The 27,259-nt window shown below is 43.7% G+C and overlaps 1 protein-coding gene across 13 annotated transcripts in view; it reads right to left on the bottom strand.

Moving 5' to 3' along the window:
• The window catches only part of LOC139820380 (protein turtle), a 265,980-nt gene that overhangs the window by 41,840 nt on the left and 196,881 nt on the right, over positions 1–27,259 (bottom strand). For 10 of the 13 annotated variants that reach the window (XM_071790578.1, XM_071790577.1, XM_071790585.1 and 7 more), the window contains 4 exons: positions 22,870–22,997; positions 22,056–22,229; positions 21,296–21,621; positions 9,740–9,873 (listed from right to left, as the gene is read on the bottom strand). In XM_071790578.1, the coding sequence (XP_071646679.1) occupies positions 9,740–9,873; positions 21,296–21,621; positions 22,056–22,210 (615 nt within the window). In that variant the 5' untranslated portion in view covers positions 22,211–22,229; positions 22,870–22,997. Of the gene's footprint in view, positions 1–9,739; positions 9,874–21,295; positions 21,622–22,055; positions 22,230–22,869; positions 22,998–23,281; positions 23,302–27,259 lie in introns of those variants that run through there. The other 3 variants (XM_071790583.1, XM_071790584.1, XM_071790582.1) reach the window with 2 other exon arrangements.

Genomic DNA, 27,259 nt, shown 5'->3' with positions numbered 1-27,259 from the left:
CGTGCGGATTCGCCTGCATCGGCCGCGATAAAGTGTCGCCTGTACTGCATGACGGTGTCGTTCTGCATCCCTTTGCGGTGCGACGAAACGCCCGACGCAATTGCAAATTGCGACGTTACCCGCCGGTGGAATAAATTTCTTACGCGCTTGATACACACTTGACACATGTTTGAAGACATCGTTGCGATCGGATACGACGCCGTGGAAGAATCCAAAATACAGTCGAGAAAACTAACACTTTTTCTGTTTTGTAAAATTCTCGTCCGTTATTAATGAAAATTGAAATAACTTAAATTACATTTAAAAAAATGTAATGAGTATAATGTTACAAAAGGTCTGGTTACGAGAAGGCTCAAGAAGCTTAAATCGACCATCGGAAAAAAATCCTCCATCTAAGAAGACCGCGCCTGCCTCGGTTTCGTGTTTACGCCGCGAAAGAGAAAGAATAGAAAAATAATTACCTTCGTGGCTTACGTCCGTCGACGGAATAAAGAGAGAAAAGAAATGTACAGTCAGAACACCGAGGTTTCACATTGCTTTCCGCGGGAGGGAAAGGAACGATAACGCTCGTCTACGACGTGGATAATATTCAACCGAAATTCGGGAGAGAGATCTGCCAGGTTGCGGGTAACTTTCCGAGACCTCAGAGAGGTTTCTAACGCGGAGGGCGCGGCGGCGGGACGGGTAAGTCGGTCCCTCCGGCAGAGGTGAATGCCTCCCGAGTGGAAGCGCCAGTGAAATTGAATTGCAGGAAGACTCTATTTCTCTTTCTCGCACGCAAACACGTCTTTCGCCCTCTCTCTCTCCTTTTTCCTCTCTTTCTGTCTTTCTCTGCCATCGTACCCCAATCTCGCTTTCTCCCTATCTCGGCTTCCGCCATCTCACTCGTCCTCCAGCAGTCCACGCTCCTCCCTTTCTCCCTTCGTCCTCCATTCATCCTGTCTCTCCTTCCAGTGTTTGCGCAGTTGACTCGTGTCTCCATTTGTTTCATTAAATTACGTCGTGCTCCCTTCTACCCCTCCCTGCTCTTCCACTCGCGACGAGATATATCCACCACCTACTCACCGTCGTCAACCAGCATTCCTCCCTCATCCGGTGCCACTCGCGGCACTTTTCTTTCAAAATAGAAGTACGCGGGGAAACAAGGAGAGCCTCCATTACGCCCATCCGACCCTTCAACCCTTTCTTACAAATTTAATATCGCCCGATTTTCCCATCCTCTTCCCTCTCTTCCTTCCTCTTGCTCTTTCTGTTTCTCCCTCTTTCTCCCCCCTCCCTTCCTCCATCTCTTTCTCTTCCTCTCTCTCCTGCGGAAAGTTACCCCGATGTATTAACGAACGAGCTATACGAGCATTTACCGGCTAGCTTTATGGAAAAACATACGTTCTTGATGGAGAGTGCTCGTTAAGGGTAAAAGAAGCAGCGGCAACGGCGAGAAGAGCACGAGGGTGAGTGGAGAGCGAAACAATGGGAGTCACAGCATTCTCGCCGCGAAGTGCGCGCATTAATTTGCATTCTCCACTTACATTTGCGCGATGCCGCCGTAATTCCATTGGAGGGCCCATGTCTCGATGAATGGTAACGCTGCAAAAACATTTAAAAGCTCGCGCTACAGCCGAAGAATTATTCGTTATTATTGCGCGCCTCCATGGGAAAATGATTGCTCTCCCCCGCAGGTGACCGCGGGGAGGGATGCGGATATTCATAAATAATTGAAATAATCGAATGTAAATAATTGTTTGAAAATTATAATTTCTCGCGTGTAATTCGAAATAAATTACGCCACGTGCCGCTAATACGCAAGTATTATATGCGATTATCGATCGAATCATCTCGCACGCGTCGTTAGACGGAAAGACAATGCGAGTATTTTATCCGAAACGAGAGTTAATTCAATTATGATGTAAAGCGCGCGCTTTTGAATACCTCTGAATAACTTCCACGGAGATATCTTTTATTTTTTTTTCTTTCGTATTAATTAATGACTACGAGGAATAATGGTTTTGAACCGCGTTCATTATCGCACGGTACCCGTGTACTTTTGTACGTCGGCTTCAATGTATTCGTGCATCCAGCGAAACAAGACCCGGCGAACCTTCTGCGAGACTCGTCTCTTTCCAGCAAGTCCGTGGGAGGGCTAACTTTCCAGCGGATGCGACAATGGAAGCCTCTCCCCCCTCGCCGCCCTCCCGCCGCCGCCGCTGTTGAAAACGCGCATTAATTTTCCACGTGTGTTGGCGGTGCGCCGCGTAATCTCATAAGGGATGCCACTCGGATGCTCTGTGTCGCGACGAGCCGCGGAATAAAAGCGTGCGTGCGCGCGTAAGTTTTAGCCCGGCGCGGCGCGCGGCGCGGCCGCGCGACCGGACTACAAATGCGCGCGCGGGCGCGGCGGCGTACCGCCCTACACGAAATTTCGTTCCTCCACTCTTCGGCACTTTGGCCCCGGGGAATTCGCGCGTACCTCTCCTTTTTATCCCCGCTCGCTCGCGGCCGAACCAGTTAGCGGCGGGCATAAATGCAAATTGTCGCGTATGCAAATTGCACGTTTGTATTAGCACGTACAGCGGCTCTCGCAGAATGGCCTTTACGAGGGACGAGTATGAAAACTCTCACCCCTGCGACTTTAACAAGCAAAAATAATTTTAACGTAGTTTTCTTTTTCTTTTTTTTTTTTAATTTCTTCCGCTGGCTTAAAAGGCAAGAACCATTCGCTTTAATCACGCTTATATGGTAAAACCGAACCATAGATATCTGGAGTGAAGGCTCGATTTGTTCACCAACGCTTGTAAGAATCCGAGTTAAGGATCAAACATACCATATAAAATTCTTTCTTTGTTTGCAAATTTTATTTAGAATTGCATTAAAAAAAAAGCCCACCGCACTTATGTTTCAGCTTCTTTTATTCAACATGACTCTCTTGATGTAATTTACGCCTAGCGCATGTGCGCCGGGTATGCGTGTGTGTTTAACGTTATTTGTCTTGTGGTAATTTCATCAGAGGTGACTCTCCTCGCGCATATGCGGAATAGTTAAAAGAGAAAACGGGCAAAAAGGAGGGATGTGGAAAATAAAAGGAATGGAAAAGCCAGAGGGAGAGTCGGAAACGTTAGTCACGGTTGCGACAACTTGCATTTCTCTTGCTCATTGCAAAAGAAGAGGCAAACTAAGCAGGCAGGTAGACCCACCGCAAACTCGTGCGCGATAAATGTCGACGCGATCTTTAATGCGAATTCATTTCGCGGATTCGCCCGGCGCGCGCGATTTCAAAAAGCCATTCAAAGGGTGGGAGTTAAAACGTGCGTTTCCGCGTGTCGTCTCTCCGGTGCGAATCGCGCGCTCGTAAAAAGCCATATCCCCAAAGTTATCCCCGCGCCCGTACGACTTCGCGATTTTTATGCACACTTTCGCCGGATTTATTGACGAGTGAATAAATTTCGAAGGGAGATCTCTGCGGTTTCGATCGAAGAGGTCGAGGAAAAACATCGTGTTCTCTTCGCACTAGTTCGCGCAGCCACAACCGAGAACCGCAGGTGCGGTACAGAAGAATGTACGCTGCCGCAATTTATGAGAGTGCTTTTTCTTCATTCATCGAATCAGTTAGCGGTGCCGGCAACGAAGGCCCCGGTCTTCGTCTCCTATTCGGACGCGCGGGTAACATGTATACCATCGAGCATCGATAACTATTTGCTTCCGGAAAAGCAAACAATAACATGGACGCGCATGATAAACGATCGTGTTTGATTCACTCGGCGCGCTGCAAGTTTCGAAATTGGTTCCAAGATTCGCCAAACGCCAATAAATATGATCCTAAGTGAAAATATCTCGTCGAGAAGCGCTCTCGTGTGTTCCTACGGTTAGAGTAATATTCGTGGGACTTTCACCCAGAGATATTTCGCGGTGGAAGCTATTTTCACGAGATAAAGGCACGATTCTGCAAATGGGAGCTCTCCCGGGAAACGCATCGCGGTCTCGCCTTTTCACTAAGAATTTTTTCGAGTCTCTTAATTATGAATCGTAGCCTTTTAATTATCGCTGGTAATTGCAATTGAGACCGAGCCCATTGCAGGCCGCATCAGGTGCGTCGTCCGCACGCGAATGGAAAAAATGGTATGGGGGAGTGTGAGAGGCTAGTTTCGCGCCATGAGGGGGCGAGGAGGGAGGGAGAGGGTGCAAAAAGTCAGACGGGAAGAGAAATTAGTTGTCAGCCGCAGCGCCATAGACAGGGGGAGGAAGGCAGGGGTGGCGAAAGCGACGGACGGCCCGAGGGTATAGAAGGGAGAGATTGGCGCGGAGGGGTTCGAATCGTGAGAGGGGGGGCGATGGTCGAGACGGTGAAGGAGGGTGGCTCAAAAGCCCCTGGGTTTCTCGCGTGATTTATGCGAGATTCCAGCGATGCCGCGCGTAAAAAAGAAAACAGCCCTTCGCCGTGCCAACCTCCACCTCTCTACCCGCGTCGTTCCCCCACTCCCCCTTCATCGCGGCGAGTCGTCGTCTGGAAATGGAAATGGCCGGGGGACGGGGCGTCGTTCCAGCGTTGGAAATCTCTCGCTATCCAGAAGCGTTTTCCGAGGGACGGTAAAAAGGACGGCTATATGTACGAGGAACTGACCGGCCTCGCGCTTCCCCCCGAAGTGATTTGCCGGGACATGGTAATTAATGCTAATAGAAAAATTGCCGGGACGATTGAACGTGGATTGGGGTGAGGTGGGACGGTCTGGAATTTTTTTTACGATATAGAAGTCGCCCCTTTTTTTTCTCACGAAAGTATATATAGCCATTCGAGATAAGATTAACCTCGCGTTCTTTTGATCTCCAAGAGCTCGTCAACGTGCTTCTACCTTATTTTTCTTGCAAATGATATTTACACGCTTCTTCATTCTTGATTCATTCATTATTACAAGCCATTTTATCTTATATACAGGCGGTATATTTTCGAAAATATTACGTTAAGAGGAAACATGGCGGTTCCTACATCGTGTCCCCTTTATATTGAAATCCTACTAATCCATGTCGATTATATATACAAACATATAGCGATTATCGAGCAAATTGACGTTTGATTAAGTCAAGCCATAGTCGCGGCCGAAATCCGGCGTGCAGATACAATAGGGCGTCGAATAAAACCCGTCTGTCCGCCATGTGTTACGCGGTCCTCGACGCGTGAGATTCGCTCGTGGAGTCGCGTGCATTCGCGACGTTCGCTATATACGGGTAACCATCGGGGCAACGACACGATTATACTCGCGATTAATTTCTATCATATCGATCCTACGTCGGAAGTGCGCTCGCACGGTACCTAACCGCCACGTGAAGGCACCGTATGTGCATGTATCGCTGTTTGCTACCGCCGATCATAATATAGAATCGCGTCCGTGCTCTCGAGCACGCACGGAGTGCGAGAGCACGCGAGCACGCGTGCTCAAGTGTACGAACGCGGCTCTAAGATTACGTCGTCGGGTTCAACCGTCGCGGTCGCGTCGATCGCGGTATAGTCTTCTGCGCGCGCGCGCGCGCGCGATCGATTAATTAATTAATTAATCCGGGACGAGGGTAGGTTTGCGAAGTCAATATTGAATGCACAGTAATGCGTTTACGGCAACGCGACGCCGGATCGACCGGAAATCCCCGGAGTCCGCGAGGGGAGCCCCCGATCCGGCGCTGGGTCATCTCGCCGCGTTTATCCCGCCCGCATTTTACTCGCGCGTTCGAAAGTATGTAATTTTTACGCGTTTTACACGATACGTACAGGTGTAATCTCATCCGATACACAAATAACACCCGACGCCTATAATTCGCTCTCGATCGCGTTAGTCTCCACACGCCCGGCGTCGATGGCGCAACGCTTTAATTTTAATCAATTTATTTCGCGGCATTATGCACGCGTACACGCCGATCGGCGAGATGATATCTCGCACCGGCGGAGCTTACCGGATTAGCGAGATATTTCAACTATTGATCGCGAGAGAGAGAGACCGATAAGTGCGATACGCGGCGGTACAAATTCGCGCGGCGACATACATGCGACTATATACGCATCACTAATACATATAATACACATATTACATTACGCTACTTGGCAGGCAAAATTTTCTACACGCAGACTACGATCATGCAGCGGCGGTGGTGATCGGATGATCGCAGGAGGATGGGGCTAATTTTTACAGCGGCAAGATCCGGGAAACACGATCCCGTAATTTACGGCGAGCCGAAGCCGCGATTGCCCTATCTAATTGCGCCGACGATAGCATCGTATTTTTCATGCGACAGTCACACTATGTTTGTTTTAGCCACACGCGACGCGCGTTTTCCCATCTCCGCCGATTAAATCCGCCACCACCGCGTGCGCCAGCGAACAACGCATGCAAGGCACCAGAGGTTAGAGGAGACAGAGACATGATTTTTCAATTTTCCGCCCCCGAGATAGAAGTGGGAAAAGTGCGCTACTCCACATTGTTTCGTGATGGACGAGCTGGCCGTTCGCAGACTAAGCCGCGCGTGAGTAATTCGAGATACTTAAACTGGACGTTGATGCATTAAAAGAAACGAGGAATCAAAATAGACGTCGAAAGTCGAACTTGAAGAACGAAAGAGGTTTTTATTTTTTATTGCGAGCGATGTATCGCACCGTTTTGATCATTCCTATATTGATACTCTCTAAATTTTATAGAGTAGTTTCGCCATTAATACAATAACATTAGAGTGATTGCGATAGTCACTCCAAAAGAGAGGCTTGTCACTCTAATTTAAGTAAATGCGGGCACTCATGACAATTTTTATTCTAAAATTTTTAGAGCGGCTACTTTACCGGAGTGATGCTATCTCACTCTAAAGCTATAGTGAATCACGATTCATTGAAGACCGACTAATAAATGACTCTAAAAGAGCGAAATTTTCCATTCAAAACTTCAAAATTGTAGAGTGACATAATTCACTATGGACACTGATCTACTACACTCGAAAAGAGTGCCCTTTCACTCAAATGGAGTGCGATTTTATTTCAACTTATAGAGCGCATTTTTATTCTTTCTTAGAATGGCAAATCAAAGTGCACAAGCTCAATTTTTACTTTTCATTACGCACTTGCATTTCACTCTTCGACTTTTAGTGAGTATCGCGAACAGTTGACGTCATTTTGCGATTTAAAGATAAAAGGAAACATCCCTTTATGTCTGCTATATTTTTGCATCCTACGTCGCGAGATAAGAGATTCATTGAATAAACTTTAAAGATTATATAAAACATAAAAGTTCACGAACGACAAGAAACGCACGCGTACAATCAAAAACACGTAAAATTCCAAGATGTAGAGAAACTGAAGGGCACTCCCTTGCTTTTCTCGCTTCTTTATATCGCGAAGAGATTCGTGAAACGGCGAGCTCGTCATTCGAAAGAACCGCGACGAGTCGTAAACGTGTACTATCTCGGACATTTCTGCATTTAATCGAGAAGAAAATCGGAACGAGCAACGTCTTGCGATTTTACGAACGTGGATTCTGCGTGGGTATCCTCTCGCGGATACCAAATTATATGCGCCGTAGTCAAAGTAATATACACGTTACGATTCGGGCGGTCCTTTCGCTCTCTTTCTCTCTCATTCTCGAAACAGTGCAACGAAATCTCGCATGAAAAATCTAGCACGAGAATATCATTGTGAGCGTGTGCGCGAGTACTCGCGAAAAATCGCGATACGTCGCATCGTTGAATCGCGGCGCGGTGAAAAAAAGGCTTACGGCTCCGCGGTGTGTAAAACACCGCGTTTTACATTTCGCGCGCGTTAACCGTATTAGGAATGAAAATCCTGGCGGGCACTCGAAGGAGATTGATCGATCGGCGGATTATGATGCCAATGGAGAGCCGGATATCGATGAAGCGAATATACCATGATGATCCTTAATTTTTCATTTCACGAGAGCGATTCACGGTAACAAGTTTCCGATGCGCCGCGCCGCCAGGAACTAGAATTGACATTTTACAACGGATCGCTCTCGCTATTTTTCAAGCGGCTTTCGATTCGCTCCGGTGATCACATTTATGTTATCTAGCGTATCGCTCATTTTCGTCGCGCACCCGCATCGCCCGCTCCATTGTACATATGTATTATATCGCGATGATATGTGGTCATCACATGAGATGAATGAGAAAAGGTCGTTCGCGCGTTTTATGATCTGGAATTCATGTTGTTAGTACTGATTGAAATGATCGGATGATGCCGTTAATTGATGTACGTAATGTGCTCTGCCCTCTCCAGTCCGGACGAGATATACAACGTGTGAATACAAAGTACGTTACTTTTTACTCTACTCGAGCGAGTAATTTGCGGCGGTGCTCGCTCGCTCGCTCGCGCACGAACGAGAGGCGCGTCCCGTTCGCCGTTGTCGGTGGTTTCCACCGATCAAAATCAAAACAGGATATACAAAACGACCAAACGGAAGAACGTAAGCGCGTAAGCCAACAAATCGTAAATATACGGCCAATTTAAAGTTTCTCTCAGTAACAATAACGTTGCAGTAACATTTCAAAAACGTGTGCCCTCCGCTGCGCTCTGCCTCACTGGTACAGCTCGCTAGCGTATGTGTATGTAACCATATGTAAATTTATTCATGTTCACGCGTTGTAGAAATTATTTTGTGCGGTTATTTGAGAAAAACTGCTGGCGCCAAATTCCGTAAATATTCGATCAAAAATGCAAGTGTTGCTCTAATTTTTTGAATAATCAGTGAAACTTTATTATTCGCGTCTGTCAATTATTACGAAAGATAAGCGACGACAAAAAGGAAAAATTCTCTGGCGATTAAATACAAGGTATTCAAAAAGGTACTACACAGTTTTATTGTATAAAACTTGATAGTTTTCATAATAACAGTTTTCTTTTTCATTTCAATTGGGATCGATTTGAATCATAATATCTGTCGAAATAAAATTCGTGAGGCACCAAAAATCTTTTCGAGACTCAAGAACTCCAGAGTTTTTCGGAAGAGTTAGAATTCACTCACCCCATTATATAAAAATTCTAGAAATGGGACATTAACTTTATAGCGGTCAAAAAGAGAAGCTGGGTCGCAGAATTCATAGAAATAACTGTTTATTCGGGCAGGACAGGCCGGAGCGCGCCGTATCTGCGTGGCCCCCCCACCATATTGCCTCTTCACGCCCCAATTCGCGATTATGCAACGTTTAATCGCGGAATTAAAAAAGGAGTCTCGGAAGTGCAAATTTCTTTCCGCGGGAGTGAGCGCGCATCGAGCGAACTGCGACAATTCCCGTGGATTTCCACCCGAAGAAATTTACGATATCTCATGGAGTGCGTCTCGGATTAAGCGAGATCGAAAAACGTCGATCTTTTTCATTATTCCGTGCCGTTATTACTTGATGTTATGCCACTACGATCTCGTTATTTAATATTCCATACATCATCGGGTGATTGCGCGAAATTGTAACGACTATCTCGACGAAAGGAAAAAAAAGAACGTTTAGCATCGCGCGGGTGTTAATAGCGGACGGAAGGGGGGGGGCGCGTTTACGATTTTGCACGCATCGATTGCTCGAGGAAGCGAAGCGAAAGGAGACTTTTCGCTCGATGTGACGTCGAATGATTCTCTCCGAGTCGTCGTTTAAAATGTCGCGATGGTACACTGGCAGGCTTGCTGATACCAGAGGCGCGGCGCTCTCGTGGAGTGCCCCCGTCTTTTTAACTCACGGATATAGAGAGCAGAGGCGATATCGTCCGATATCGTACCGTGTCGCCTACCTTCTTCTCCCATTGGAGAACGTAGGGCACTGGGTGCTCACCGGGGAACTCTACGTGACAGTTGAAGACAACACTCTCTCCGAGGATAGCCGTGATGTGCACCGCGTCTTGTTGACAGAGGCCTGAAATAAAAATAAAGATGGTCATTAGCGACATAATGATAATATTTCACAATTAAATAAGCGGGGATCTTAGAAGAGATATTAAAAGATATTACTATATGGATATCTCTTAATTATGATACTCTCATTATTGGTCACATCAGCGCGTTTAACTTTAAATCGAACGAATAATAATCTCTACATTCGCGTTAAATAAGTGAATGTCGTGGTGTTGTTTCCGAGGTTGTTTCAAATCGCTATAAAACTGACAGTAGGAAAACAAATCGGGAACACTTTTGGAAAAATTGATCGAAACATCCCGCGCTTTCATCTCGCGCTCGCGGAAGACGTTCGAGCATCGAAAGCTCGTAATTCTTGCCGCAAGAGAGTCTCGCGGTAGGAAAGAAAGCTGCGAGAGGCAAGCCGTCCTCCGCTCGTCCCCGGCGGGAGGGCATTAAAAGCCATTAAAGGTAAATCAGGAGCAACGGTTGACGTCGCTCTCTTTTCCGCGAGCCAGATCGGGAAACCCGGCCCCCGCACGTGGCGGAGGCGTCATGCGAGATTAACTTCGCATTAGCCGCCATGCCACGTCGAATAAGATCGAATACGACTCTGCTTTCGCGTGCTCGAAAGAAAAATCCCTTCGGTCCCGCGTGTCGCTCGCGATGACAACGACATTTCGCTCGCCCGCCCTCTTGCCGCGCGCGAGATGTCGACGGGGATAGTTAACATACTTCGATACAATCGTGTTCTTGCTGGTCTTATACCCTGTTTACGATTGGCGCGCGCGACTGGGAGAGATATCGCTATAAATTATATCGGGGGAACGTCGTCCCAAGGTGGAAAAAGTAGACGGCGCATCGTGACGCGGTGAAACGACGATGGTAAACACGTCAGCGGGGGATAATACGGGCGCGCCTGAAGAAGAAACTTCTCTCCGGGGATAATTAATGTTCTTAGCGCAAACGACGAGCGCGACGGATTAAAGGGAGCCACCTATTGGATAAATTGATATCTGAAATTCAAAACGCTTTCAATTTTCTGGATGGAAAGTTTTCCACGTTCTATCACTGAATATTACTTTCGCTGTTAGTTCACTGCGTTTACTTTCCAACCAAACAACTTTGCGCGAAATGTATGTATATATACATATATATGTATACGACAGTAATATAAATATGGAAAATATCGCGAAATGACGCTAATATGACTTTTTAGCTCAGTTCAAGAATGCTCGTGTTATTCAAATAGCCGCGCGGAGCACCGCGAAATAAGAAACACGAGATATATAGGACTTTGTCAAATGCCCGAGACAAACAGAAGAAAAGTCAGTTGTGGCGTGGAACTAGAGGGAAACCGAACTCTCCGAATACTCTTAAACTGATTCGCAGAAATATATGTCAGCGCAGTCTGCTATCCGCGGAAAAGTAATCGCGAAGTTCGTGTCGCAAGAAGCTCTATCGGTCGACGGGACACAAATCGGGAATGACAGCCGATCTACTTTGCGTCTGCGAGAAAAGTTTCGCGACTAGGAAATATCGATCTGACTGCTGACAAGCAAAACTTCGGACGAATCTGTCGCGCGCGGGGGCGACTCCCTTAACATTTTTGTTTTATCTCCGCCTTTCGTTCGCTGCGTCACGATCGTCGCGATTAACGTTTCACTGCGGTAAACAGCTGCCGCATTCGCGCGCTTTTTACTACTTCACCGAACTACTGTTCTCCGCGGAGTTCTTAATGCGGCAGTACCATTACGGTCTGATTTTTGTCACGAAACGACTGCTATATTTGATTGATGTCCCCACCATTCAGGACTTCAAAGTACAACGTTAATTACCGCGAACTTTTCTTCGGAGAGACCATAAAATGCGTTTCGAGCATTTCAAGAAGTCGACAATAATTACATTATAATGAATTATTACGATATCCATCAGTCGACACGCGAGCTACAATACTTGGGATTTTTACGTCCGAGCGACAACGTCGAGACACACAACTGCTCGTGCTCTCATCCAATGTGCGACTTCCTATTATGCAGTTTCGAAACTGCGACTGCGAGAAACGGCGCGTTTCTCCCCTTTTGCGTAGATTGCGCATTTGTACGATGTCGCCTAATGCCCGGCTATAACTTTGGGAACAGTTAAGCCTCGCGTAGCGTGTTCGCATCAAAGTATGCTGCAAAATCGGCCGCGCGACTTTCTCGGTAAAGCCGACGACCAAAACTATGCGCAGAAAATCGCTAACATCAAGGGGAGAGTCGCGCGTCGCGTCGTCATATGTAAAGGGGGCAGGGCGGGGGGGAACTGCAGAACACAGTCGGGCCAGAGCTCGATGATATCCATTTCGAATAATGGACGCGACTTTGATATCTGTTCCCTTTTGAGATCCTTCACGTTGCAAATACGACACATTTTTGGCACTCGTACGACAAAGGGGACCGTAATAAATCTCTCCCCGGGCGCAAGCCTCTGAAACGCGCGCGTTTCACGACAGCCCCTACGGACACCGCTCCGGATGAGTTCTAAATCGAGGGTGCTTTTATCGTTGAAAAAAAGTAGAACGGGAGAAATTTTAGCGAAACTGTGTTACGTGGTACGCGTCGCCTCGATTATAGACGTTCTTTACGTCAATATTTACCCTTGGTTATTATTAAAACTACGGTGATATTTATAAAATATTTCTTGCGGTGCCTTTACATCATATTATCTGCGGCAAATCGTAGCGAAACGACATTATTTAACGAACTTTATGACGATGTTTTAATTTTATAATTTAATTTGATAATATCTAATACGCTATTGTAATTTCTACGATAAGTCTAGATAAATTCCTGCATGCTTTCAGATAAACCGAGGTCGAGAATGTCGCTAAATGATTCTGTCGTTTTCGCATTAACGCGCCCAGATGTACCATCCCCCCACCCCGCGAAATGATGTCTCGTGATACAAGCTCTCGCGATGCATATCCGCCATGGACGGATATGTGGACACGTCAGTTCGCGAAGCCGCATCGAAGCGGGCGCATTACGTATGCATTGTGTAATATCATGGATCGCGGCTTCTCGACATCTGCCCCGGTGAACCATCGATAGTTCGATGCTTCGCCAAAGGCAGTTTTTCGATAAGGGATATACGTACGTACGCGTAACGGCTTGGTAACGTTTGACAACGAAGTCGTAGAGGCGAAAAGTCACGCTAACTCCTGTATCCATACCATACGATATTCCCGATCATCTAAACGTAACGTAGGTATCGCGAAATAGCAAGAGCCATTCTGAAAACTTCTCGGAGGATCGAAAATTGTTGCGAAACGTTTGCTTACTCAGCTAATCTTACAAGGGGATAACCAACCCCTTGAATTTTGCTACATTTTTAATATGTTGCAGTACACCCCAGTCACTAATAAGTACAGTAACTGTCCAATGTACAGTTTATAAAATATTAATGTTTAAAATTTTTTCCGATACACTGAGAAAAAAAATTGTTAATCCCAAGAAATATTTAGTCCGATATGTTCAACTAAGCATTTTAGTTAGTTAACTAAACATTAGTTATTTCAACAATTTATTTAGTTTCTTTAATCAAGAATTAATTAATTTAACTAATGTTTAGTTAACTAACTAAAATGTTTAGTTGAACGTATCGGATTAAATATTTCTTGGGATTAACAAATTTCTTTTCTCAGTGTATCAATGATAAATAAATCATGCTTGTGCAAAGAAGCAATTCCTAAAACGCGCTTGGCGCAAATTACTAATGTGTTTTAAATGTTTCTCTGATAGATATCTTCCAAACGTGTACCCATTGTGACCATATTATCGATAGTGAACAAATTGAAAGTTCCGACACCAAAGGTTAATTGTCATGTAATGTATTTTTATTAATTGTGACGTATTTCTTTGTAATGTTATTATAATTCTATTTTTCTCATTTATGATACATAAATAAACTTTATTCTGTATATAGAATTTTAGAGCAATTATACACACGAAAAATTTTAAACATTAATATTTCATAATCTATTACGCATTGGACAGAGTTACAGTACTTATAGTATTAGTGAATGGGGTGTACTTTAACATATTAAAAATTTAGCAAAATTCAAGGGGTAAAGAATTAGCTGTCCCCTTGTTACGGCTCCGTTTGTCATCTAAGAGATAAAGAAAGTCGTTAGAAAGCTTTGCCAATTCAACAGAAAATTAAACGTGCCTACGTTTGTCGCAAGAGCCAAACGTGATCGACAATCATGTCGCGCGACGAGAGCGGCGCGTTATTAACGTAACGGGGTCGGTCAGAGCCGTGACGATACTATTGATATTGCACGAGAAAATCGGCATAACATCCGCCGTGTCTCTGATCATGCAACAACCCGTTTTAATCCGCCCCCTCGGTGTACGCAGTGCGAATAATAATCCGGACTCGGACGCGAGCAACCGACGCACATTTGTGCGGCCATTATCGCCATTGTCGGGGGTCCTCCTGGGATAACGCGGCGTCCAAATAACCGTTTTTATTGTTACTTGTTATTAAATTTTCAACGGTCTGTCTGCAGCGTGTGCGGGCGCGTGTACGCGACGCGAACACCTCGTTATCTCGGCTAAGCGAAATAAAGCCTCTCTCCGCGCGATTCGGTACATGTGTGCAGATAATAATTATAATCATCATGGTGTGCGATACACGCATGACGTTCGTTAATTTGCCCGTTGAATGAACCAAGCGCCTGGAAACTCAACATTTACCCCTATATCTTCGTACGGACATTAATTTACATTCAAATACGAACGTTAAAATATTGATGTGTTAAAGTGCGTGGAGGCGAATCTTTTTCCCCCCCCCCCCCCCCCCCAGGATTTATGCAACACGTTGCCGCGAGGTCGGCCGGACGATACACATCCCTCGATAACGCAAAATTGCCGAGCACCGTGCACCGGTCTAATTGCGATAATCGCGCGTTCCTATATTTCTCGCGGCGGCGGTATCAGCGCGGAATCGCTCGGTCTGCGTACAAGCCGATCCGGCGCGCGCGATAAATCTCGCGCGTTAATATTTTTCGCGCACGCGACGGCGCGAACGCGCCAGGAATTATTCGCCTCTCGACTCTACGAGGCGCGGGAAAAAAACTCGGTCGAGTCGTATTACCCGATCATCGGAAGATCCGAAGGGAAAAGCGAGCAATCGGCGCGGAAACTCTCTTTACGCGCGCGGGAAAAGACTTTTCCGTTTCGCAGCCCGTTAACTCGGGGGGAGTGAGGAGGTGGGTTTAGACGGGAATCACTTCCACGTCGTTTTGGCAACCCGCCTTTTATTTCGCGGTTGTTTTTCCCGGCGAGATAAACAGATTGAGCAATTCATTTGAATGTTCTGCGGGGGAATATATGCAGCTGCTTCTCGCACGGGGACGCGAAACGCGAGAAATTTCGTTTATCTCTACTGCACGACGCGAAAACGAAATATTTTCTTTCGAAATAAAATATCTCGCTCTTGCGCTTTAGCAAACTGAAACAGATATTGCATTCAAACTCGCTTTTCAGATTCTCTCTTTCTTTCTCAATGGAGATATTAATAAATTCAATGTAAAGAATTTTTAATATTACATAATTTTAAGTAACTTCTCAAATAAACCACACATATAAATACGTCGATTTAATGTTATAAGTAAGTTATATAAAATCATAATTTTTTGTTGAAAAATACGTAAGAATTTAATATATTTTTTTGGTACGTTTTTTTGCCGCAGGTACGCGTTCACCTCGAAAGCACGAGAATGTTAAAACAAGCCCACGAAGCAGCTCCTCATCTTCGCCAACGAATTTTCAAACAGCGGCGAAGCGTGAAATTAGCGAGCCGTTCCATCAGCTCGTACCTCGTGTAAGCTAAACCTAGCCAGGTGTGTGTGTGTTGAGGCGGCCCCCCGCGCACGAGATATCCAATTGGATGAGGCGGAAGGTAGAACAATTAAGCAGGGCTAACGAGTATACTATTACCTTAATGAGCTCAGGATTCGAAGATAGGTTTTAATTATTTCGTATAAATAAAACGGGTAAATGTAGCTCGGGCTCGGGACGGTAAAACGCGAAAATCTTTTCTCGTGCGAGCAAACTATCCGCTCTGAGAGCCCGAGAGACTTCACTGCGGGCTCTCCACTAAGTATCGACTTTACGCGCGCTATTATGATTTTCATACGCGCAAGAATCCCGCTTGTCGGTAACAAATAAAACGCGGTGAGGGGAAATCACGTTTAACCGTCCGCCGTTAACGATTGTGCCATAAATTTGTCGATTTAAGGGTATTGCGCGCGAAAATAACGAGCGTTGAAAGCTTAATCGCGAGGGGAAGATGCAACCATTGCACTGACGACGATGCAGCCTTCGTGCAACGACACGTGCGTCATTCGCGTAAAAACATGGGCATCGGCTCAGAATCTCGGTGCTCCACATTGTCTGTTGACGACAACGTCGCGAAATGTCGATCATGGCCGGTCATATACTGTCGTCGAGTGTTATCTCGAGGCCTGCCGATCGATCGCGGGTTTCCCGTGCGCAACGGGCTCCACCAAGGGCAACATACCCTCCAGGTCGGCACCCACGTAGTAACGAGTTTAATGGCCCGCCATTCGCGACACTTTGATCGCTATATGAGGAAGAAATCGTAATCGCCCGTCCCCGCAACGCGTGCGCAAATAGAGATACAAACTATGTGGAGTTTATAGAGTTATGCGTCCTGCTCGAGACACGCTATTGTACGCTAAAGGGAAATTTATTGCGATCACGAAGCCCTTAAAAGGGGAAGCAGTTTGTCCCAAACTTGCGTTTCCCGTTTCGATATTACGATCGCATATCGCGACACGTTAATCTTAGATATAGCGCCGGGACACGCGGCGTTCAGCTCAATTAAACACAGAAATGTTAACGTGATAATGTATATAGGCGCGAAAGTGGAGTAAAATTTAATTAAGGGAATCCGTACAAAAATGCGCGTTCTGTTTCAACTATTTTATTTCAAATATTTTAAATGATTTACTCCGATATTGTATGCACGTCGCAAATTTTATTTCGCCTGCATATGTGCGTAAAATGTACATACCATAGGCACGAAAATTAATGAAAGCCCACCGTGGAAAAACCGCAGCATTATTAATTAGATTTTAATTAAAAACGATACAAGTACACTTCATAAGTAACACCGATAAATATTGACCCTTATGAACCCACTCTCAATGACCTTCTCCTTCACATATATCATAGAAGTTATCCTTCTGAGTAACCTTCAGAAAGTCGTTTTAGTCGTTTGTTGTTTATTAAAATGTTATAAACAAAAAAGTTTAAAAAATATAACAGTTTGTGTCAGTGCTAAGGGAAGTAATTTACTGATATGTGTGTGTATAAAGAGTACAGTCGGGTAAATTTCTACGTCATAAAGCGCAAGTTAAGATAAAATTAAGCCTAAGCGAGCTCTGCGGGACCCATACGTCCTCTTTGTTTTGTTTTTGTTCTCTCACTTCTTTGTAATCTCACTAGTTCATTATACCTTATGTAGCGTATACTGATCACCAGAGGTTTCTTTTTTAATTGCCATGTTTTTTGCCCGGTTTAAACTCAATACCGACTTACTAATGGTCCGCGAACTAGTTCCTGTAATATACAAAATACCGTAGTTTTCACTCACTTCGACACTCACATATCGATACTATCCCTGAAAGATGCTCAATGAGTCCACACGGAAAAATACAACTATTAAGCTTGTTTATTTTATTTTGTGGTGGCCGCGTGTGTGTGTGCCCTTATCGGTATGGCACCACAGTAATTAACCGCATTTTCTCGCGAGCGTTCGACCGCGCGCCGACTTAAGAATATAAACAAATTCGACAGCAATATTTATTGCCCTGTTCGACATTCTCACCGACGATCTCATTGGACGACAAGAGTTAAGCAGGGCACACACACTATTCGTAGAACGTAACAGTAAGGTTTCGACCAATCGTGTTGCTCGATTCTTCTTCTACGGTTACAGACGGCCAAACCGAGCAACGCGATTGGTCGAAACCTTACTGTTACGTTCTACGAAAAGTGTGTACCTGCTAAGCGGGCATATTGTGGAGTGGCACTATTGTGACTCGCAGAGCGTGATATTTTTGGAAACGCATCCTCCACGTAACATCGTTACATCCAACCATACACTCTTCTCCATCACTATCATCCACGACGTATCCCCAAAGTTTATTTTGTTTTTATAAGAAACATTATTGTATATTGACAAAATAAACAACTTGATCATCATCATCATTGTGGCGCAGAGAGATGTGCGCTGTTCTATTGAGCCGAATATTCGAGTTCAAATCCGACCGAGAATCGTCGGTTTTTATTCGACCTCTCGGAAGGTAATGGCAATCCACCAAGAGTATTTCTTACCACGAGCACCCCTCTATATTTAAGGGCTGGTCCTCTAGGTTGGCTGGCCAGGTTAGAGATTGGGTGTTAGGGACTTCTTTCCTTTAAGACCTTTAAGTAATCCAGTCTACAAAATAAAATTGCAGCTAAACTGACATCTAAACAACTGTCGTTCATGTCGTTACATGATTCCTCAAAATATGATTGGCTTTGAAAATCTCATCTTGATTTAACTGGAATAACTTTATTATACAAGATGTTTGTATTTATAATTCATGTACAAGAAAAGGTACAACAGAGGGTACTAGTAGGGGGTACTAGAGAAATTTGCTGTTAATAACAAATTGCTCTAGTACCTATTACAAATTGATAAACTTTATAAAAAATTTATTAGAAGCTTATACTTTTCTTTCCTGACTGTCTTTGCACCCATATCTCAATCATACAATAGTGCAACAATTTTATATTAATGATATGTATGCTAAAGAGAAAATATTCCACCATTTCTGAGATATGGGTACAGAGGCAGTTAAGAAAGATAAATATAATCTTCGACTAAGTTTTTTAATAAAGTTTATCAATTTATAATAGGTTCCTTATACAGAATAATAAATTAAATTATAAATCAGATTTTTCAAATTTTTTTTTGTTCATAACTTTTTTTAAATAAACTACCAGCAACGGCTAAAACCTTCTCAAGGTTACTCAGAAGGGTGATCTTTATAATCTATGTGAAGAAGAAGAGGTCATTGAGAATGGGTTCGTAAAGATAAATATTTACCAGCAAGTATTCCGAATTGCAAAAATAAAAAAGAAATCATGTTCTTCGAATAATAATTATTGCAATTGTTGTAATTAATTACACACAATATATATGTATAATTAATTATAACAATTAATAGTAATTAATATGTATATTCAATTATATATACTTATATATATCTAATATATATAAATATATATTTGGAGTAGCAAAATTATGTGTATTTAAATTGTAGAATAATACAAGTTTTTATATTACCGTCGCATATTATACATGCCGTTAATGCAGTCAAGCATACATTTTGAATGAGATTTTGTGAGAGAAGCAGAGTTTTAATGAAATTGTTCGTACTGATGAGAGTAACGAGCGTCATAAGGGTTCTCATGTAATGTGCGTACGCTTAAAAAAAAAAAAATCTGAAACGCGGAAATGTCGCGCGCGTTTTTATTTTTTACTCTTCAGTAATCTCATTGCGACGGCGTGATTAAGGTCTTCGTGATTTAAAATGTTACTTCAGCCGGAATAATTGTGAAAACAGAACGCGATATCCGCGTGTAAAAGCATTCTTCCTTTGTGGATTCGCCCTCCAAAACTGTATTTATTTTAACAATTAAAGTAATTTAAATCGACCGTGACTGGCAATATATGTATAACGTCTTTTCGATATAAACATTGAAAAACTGTGAGCCAACTTGGTTTGTCGGATTCACACAGCACTTTTTCGGATCAATCATCGAGACATTATTAATTTCGACCATGGGTTTTGGTCAGTTGATGTAATTTCTAAATTAAATAGTTTAATTTTTATTGCGAAAAATATTACCCCATTATATTATATCGAAAAGACGTTATATATTGCCAGTCACGGTCGATTTAAATTACTTTAATTGTTATTCTATATACTGGCGAAAGAAATTTATTATTCTGTATTTATTTTATTTTAATTATAATTTTCGTGACAATTTCGCGATGCAACGTATACAATGCTCCAATTTCCCACACAGTCTGAATCACAGTCTAATTAACGATTTGCAAGCATCGCTTATTTCGAAACCCTAATGGGATATGGGAATTTACAAAAGTGTATAAATATCATCATTGTATAATATCAAAACTGATATTGTGTCTATACGCCTCTCGCGTGTCCCAGCCGAAATTATGTCTCTTTGACTGATTGCGAGAATTATTTTCCGTCGGACAGTCAAACTGCCACGTGTCAAAACGCACTCAAAGCACTGATAAAAGGCGCAGTCTCTTTTTTACGATGCATTCATGCCGTTTCGGCCTGCAAAACGGGGAATTTCATTCAAATTGAAACTCGTGAATCGTGCGCGTCAAAAGAGAATATTTGTGATTGCAAGTTTGAATGAGGTTGGCGATCTAGCCAGATGCGCCTGTCGTCAATCGAAAATTGTGCGACGAATTTGACCTCCGTAATTATGTTGTCAACATAAGTCGTGATAAAAAGAATGATTTATTAGTCATCGATAATACCGCATATCGTCTTTGTATTATAAACAAACGAACGGTTTGGGAATGAATGTTTGTACAACCAAAAGGATACTAACCTTTCTAATGGAAAAGCAGTTGTGATTATACAAGCTTTTTTTGTAACTCGATCCCTTTATCGAAGTTTACCGCGACGATATATTTAGTTATGTTCTATTCGCAAAGCGATCTTTCAGAGCGTACAGTTATCTTCGCAGGTTCAGACAGTCGCGAAAATTGAGCTTATCTCGCGCGCCATTCGCTTTATCTCGCCCGACTTAAGGAGATCGAGCACTTGGTATTCTCGTCCGATAGCCATTATCTGATCGCGCGGCCGGCTTATTTCGCTTCATTTGTCGATCTGCGTCGACGTCCCATTACGAGCCGCAAGCTCTCCATCTCTGGTGCCCCGCCTACGGTCCGCCGGATTTGAGAACCAACGACCCGTTTCGTGAGATACGGTGCCGCGGCATTAGCGACCATTCGGACGTCCCGCCAACTAGTGAACTCTAATTTGCGGTCCCCGCTAATTGAGGAACGAACGCGAGACCGGCGGTGATTGCACCGGCGGACAAATGAAGAGATTCCCGGATACGACGGTATATTAGTAACTGAGTTGTCTAGTGAAAACAAGGTTTTGGATTTTTATTGTAGTTTTCGAGATACTTGAACACACATATACACGTAAAAATTTCGAGCTCTCTTTGCGCGACGAAAGAAATAAATCCTGTATTTTCGAATGGCTTTTAATGCCGGTATCAACTCGCGGCTATGAGATAGAAGCGCTATGGAGACAGAATACTTGCCTGGCGTGACGAGAAGCGCGATGCCAAGGAGCAGAGCTCTTGTCGCCACTTCCACGACTCGTCGGACGCCCCTGCGACACCACCGTAATCGATGCCTCTTCTCCTCATCGTCCTCTTCCGCTTCATCGTTTTTACTCGCGTGCTCGAAAAGGCCCAGGCAAAGCCGCAGCTTCCGGTACACCGCACCGATCTCATCCGATTCGGGCATGCGTCGCTTCAGAGTCTCCTTTTTCTCAACCGTTTCGCTCTCCTGGCGCCTATACGATCGCCGGCAGCCTGTGCAGGTAGGCTGACCGGAAGCGAGGATCGCTTCGTGGTCAGTCCTCCTAAGTGGAAGTCATTATTTCATTATATAAGCGATTTTGCCTCTCTCAGTACTTATATGTTTATTTTATTAACCACTAATTTTGGAGTCTTTTGTATAATATTTTTTTAGCACGAGCTTTATAAGCTTTATATTCTCCTATTATTTTTTCTCATCTATTATAGAATGTCTCATATATAGAATGTCATTTTATGTTACTTTATTGACTATTAATTAGAGTCTTTTATATCTTCTAGTTTTAAAAGTTTTATATTTTCCTATCATTTTTTCCTCATCTGTATATACATAGAATATCATGTCGATATGATTAATAAGAAAATAAATTATAAGTTTACTTTCTTCGTTTTTAATTTTACACACGTTGCATGCAAAGCAGATTTGACCGCTGGACAAATGGAGCGCATTTCCTCCGCCGCGACATCCGCGATCAGTTACCTGTCCTCGTAGTCGTCACAAGCGGCGTTCTCCTCGGTAGCATGGTAGCTGTCGTGCCTTAGGGACCGCAGACCCTGCGAACAAGTTCCTCCGGTACACTGGAACTCGAGCCTTCGCCGGAGGTCCGTGGCTTGTAGCCCTCCTCCGCCCCCCATACCCCCGCTCCCATAGTACCTGCGGGGTATAAGCGGTCGACGTCCGCGTTATAGCTATAGCACACGCGGCGCGGTAACAATCATCGGCCGGTCTCCTCGTGGAAGGTGAGCTATGGCCGGTAAATAACATGTCGCTCAATATGTCGCGCAAGCCACGAGTATCCGCGGTAAATAAGGAGCCGTAAACTATAGTGCGCGCATTGCAGAAAGTGGCGGATATGTCACGAAGTGACGGTAAATAACAATTGTGAATTTATCGGATATCGACGTATCGGATATCGCGTTAATCGTTATGGCTGATGAAAAAAATTTCATCTCACAAAAATTTGTGGGCTGGTCTTTTTATATGTAAAAATCGAGGATAATTTTAATATCAATTTCGACTTCAATTGATATCGACCAAGATATCGACGCGACGTAATAATTAAATGGTTGTCGATTGCATCAAAAACGTTAAGCGTATAAGTTAATAGGGATAAGTTGTATGTAAAGTTGAGAAGGTAAGACAGATGAATTATCCGCATATCCATCTCTTTACGAAAATAGATTTGACAGTCCGGGTAATCGAGGCTTGACGAGCTTTAGACAAAATTTGACTTTATTCGATTTATTCTACTTTGTTTTCTCACTAGTGTAAAGTGTAAATGAAATTTGCTCACCCCTGCCGCTCCGCTACCACTACCGCTGCCCGGATCGTCCGCCCCCGATGCCGATTTTTACGAATCTCGCCACTTCCTCGCCGTTCTCGACAGGCACTTTAACCCCCGCAATGTGTCGCTGTCAGCACCTGCAACATAAGGAAATACGTTCATTGGTCAGTAATGCGTTAATTGGAAAATGACTTTTACTCATTTCCGTTAGTAAAATATTAAATATTATTAGTAAATATTATCTCAATACACATTTAATTATTAATGATAATAGATATTGCGTGCTATTGATTGGTTGCGCACGGATGAATCATTATTCCGCACACTTGCGCGGTCGATTATTATTCTGCGGTTACGGCTGTATCTTTGGACAATAACCATTAGCACACGTGCGCCCGCGCATCCGTTCGTGTGTACGTACCAGACGAATGAATCCTTTGGTAGATGGTTGAAATTCCGTATAGGCGAAACATGAATCGATTCGATTAGCAACATACGTGCTCAGATACAAGCTTGATTGATTCAATTTGGGTTTCGGCCTCTGGCAATGCTCAGACAGAGGTAGACGCTCCGAAGATGGACTGGTAATTATATCACGTTTCTGAGGCTGCCACGTGACCTGGCGGAGGCGAGGATAGAGCCGGCATTAAATGATACGGCACGAGAGAAATTAAATATTTCTAACCCTTGAAGCGTGCGACGTGAGTTCCATAACTTAATCAACCGGCTCCAATTTAGGGTCTTTAATGTTTCAGCACCGTCACGGATGATCGCAAACGAACGCGTCGTTTCTATCCGAGAGCGCGTCATGTATTTTTTACGCGACATCAAATCTTCATTCGAACCGGACTCGCGATTTTGTATATTCTAATAAAATCGAGCTGTGCGATTGGCGCGATTGCCGGTAACGTCGAAATTTCAATGCTGTTTCGACAACGGAAAAAAATATTATAATAATTCGATTGTAACCACATGAGCGGACAACGCTGATTATGAGGGTATATGCAATGGAATTGTAAATTAACAGCGATTGCATTTGATGCCGCAGTGCTTAACTTGAATGCGGAAAGTAGTCGCGATTTAATGCAAATTATATTACGATATGTGCGCGCGATGTATTACGGTCACGGAATAATGGCGCGCGCGCGCGCGCGCGCCGATCCCGCAGATTATTTATCGTGCGTCAATACGCGAAGATTTTACTTCATTCGGAGCACGTTCGTGTAATACTAACTCCGATTGGAATTACGGACCATTCTGCTAATAAAACGGCCGTGCTACTGATGTAGAGAGCGAGAGAGAGAGAGAGAGAGAGAGAGAGAGAGAGAGAGAGAGAGCGCGCAGGTGCGTATTAGACACTCCCATTCGATGATCCCGCTGAGTCCGTATTGAACGAACGATGGAACGAATTTCTTCTTGTCCGAAGTTATTAATGGAATAAGTCTTAAAATATTGGACTGAAATACTACGGAGACTGAGTTATTTTTTATTTTTAAGGTATATGATAAAACTGTTCTAATAAAAAAAATTAATTAGATAACAGACAGAAGAACATTAATTTTATCTATTTCCTTAATAAATGACGCAATCTCCGTTGGGGAAAAAGCTGTAAAATTAATTTTTGCATTAAATGGATAAGTAATATAGTATAAGTGTTGCACAGTAATCTGCGAGCCAATGCCGCGGTAAAGTTACACCGTAAGCTTACAGCGCTCTTATTTATGATCATCGTCGGCTACTAATGCTGCAACATCAATCAGGTGTTGTTATTCATTCAGTGCTGAGCCAGATGGAAGATTAGACGCTTGCACTTCCTTTAAGGATAGAACAGCAAGTGGAAGTTAAATTCCTGTACGCGACAGTGTCATCTGTCGATTAACGACGTTCTCCGAACCGTCGTTGTTACTTACACATTATAATCTACGCATAATGTGTGTATTGCCATTTGCAAAACTTGTAAGATATCTTCTGATACAATATAATTTTAATGTGGCTTCGTAAACAGTTAATTGTATCTCCTGCAATTTCCTGCAGTTTAATTATCGCAGAGCGTTTGTATTTATATATTGCGAAAACAGCACAACGATTCGTAAGGTATCGGCACAAAACGCCGCTAGTATTTTCTGTCAGATTAAAGCGCGGTCAGAATTGACTTTTCGAACAGACATTGGTTACCTTACTATCCCCCGACTTTATGGCCGATATTATTTCCAGAGTAAAGTCACGTTTTACTACCTCGCGTCAAACTACCCTAACTCGGATGGCGGTGGGGTTAGAGATTCCTATTTCATGACCGAAATTTGGAGCAATGAAGACCGCGATTCCGAGTCAGTTTGCAGATTTAATCGACGGCAGCTTGATCAGGGATACCATCGCGAAAAAATTGCTTTTTCTGTAGATTCATCTTTAATTCTTAATTCTTCTTCTTTTTTATTTTTTATTGTTTTTGTGGGCGTTGGAGCTCTGCGACTATTGACAAATTACGTATTTTATTGATCGAACGATAAGTATAGAACGACTACGCTAAGTGCGAAGAAATATTTATTGTCTTTCTCATAAATATGAATTTAAGCAGCTCGGAAACAAGCGCGATCGATTTAATAGCGCGGAATGATCTTCCGACTAGATTCCGCGATTCTACCGACTTGCAAGATGAAGTCATTTCGCAGTCGGAACTATTTCCAAGGGAAGTATTCGGGTCAGGGTATAAATGACGAGCGTGTATACCTCGCGCGGTCGTCACCTTGAAGAGAGAGGAATGTCGGAGTGGATAGTGGATGGTACGGTCAGCGCTGATAGAAGGTGTTGGGCTGCACTGTTTGAACAATGGCACATGTCGCCCACGCAGTTGCAACCCACCAAAGGGGCTGCGACACTGGCTGTCATAACTTGTCTTCGTGTTCCTGGATTATTAGGGCCGAGCCGGTGGGACTGAACCATTTCTCTCCTCTCTCTCTCTCTCTCCTCTCTCTTCTCTCTCCTCCTCTCTCTCTCTCTCTCTCTCTCTCCTCTCTCTCTCTCTCTCTCTCCTCCTCTCTCTCTCTCTCTCCTCCTCTCTCTCTTCTCTCTCCTCTCTCTCTCTCATCTCTCTCTCTCTCTCTTCCACATCTCTCTCTCTCTCTCTCTCTCGATCCCTCTCCCTCTCCCTCTCCCTCTCTCCCTCTCCCTCTCTCCCCTCTCTCCCTCTCTCTCTCTCTCTCTCTCTCTCTCTCTCTCTCTCTACTGTTCACGAAACCCCCTACATAACACGTATCATATTTGGTCAGGCCATGAAAAATTCAACACCAGACATGTCGACAATTTAAATTCCAGCATAAGTAACAAAGTAAAAAAAAAAGTAAACATAAGAAATCGATTCGGAGACATTACATCCGCTTCGGAAAAATATTTTCACGAGTTTTCACATTTTTATAACCGCGCTCATCATCTGTGCGCCGCTCCGAATACTTCCCGGTCTTGGAAATGATTCTGACTACAAAATGATTTCATCTTGCGAGCTAAGAATCGCGAAATTTGATCGAAAAATCCCTTTCATTGATATTAAATCGATCGTTCGTCCAAATATTTATATTTTTGATGAATCATGAGACACGAAATTGGGATTATTCTTATTTACGAATTATAGATACCTCGTCACTTTTTAAGGTAGTCCTTTCGCAGCACCTAGTCAATTAACAGTCTGTCATGAGGCAATTGAAAACAAACATATTGCAACATCCCAATAATTATAATAATGTAAAATATGATTTTACACGCACGATTTAATCGTATTTAATTATTTACTAATTAAAAAAATATCACAATAGTAGTGCGGTTGGACTCGATTTAGGTTAGGTCTAAAAAAAAATAATTAAATACGATTAAATCGTGCGTGTAAAATCATATTTTATATTATTATAATTATTGGGATGTTGCAATATGTTTGTTTTCAATTACCTCATGACAGACTGTTACTTGACTAGGTGCTGCGAAAGGACTACCTTAACGTCGCTTATAGCGAATAATACCCAGCGTACGTAAGATCAATATCGACAGGATCGACAGAGGATTCAACGAAAGTGAGTTCTTTCTTGCTCATAATGCGATCTGCTTTCGTGCTATTAATGCAATTCGTTGCACCGCGCCTACTTTCATCCGACGTGCTGTCATTTCGAAACAAAACGAAACAGTCGGCTAATTGGCTCGCGTCAGGACTATATACGTCCCATGTGATTTCATTCATTATCGGTGTCTCGGTTGAACGGGAAGCGAGGAAAGTATTGGTGCGCGTCGCGCAACCGATGTGTGCATCGGTCGATTTTTCGGTTCCCGTTTTGTATAGCTGTCCGTCGGAACAACCGCGCTTCAACGTCGACATTTTGTTGCATTTCACGAAACTGCACACCCGTTTTCCGAGGTC

Source organism: Temnothorax longispinosus, chromosome 10 (assembly GCF_030848805.1).
Source record: "Temnothorax longispinosus isolate EJ_2023e chromosome 10, Tlon_JGU_v1, whole genome shotgun sequence".
In the NCBI taxonomy this organism is placed as follows: domain Eukaryota; kingdom Metazoa; phylum Arthropoda; class Insecta; order Hymenoptera; family Formicidae; genus Temnothorax; species Temnothorax longispinosus.
This window is presented reverse-complemented; position numbering and strand designations above follow the sequence as displayed.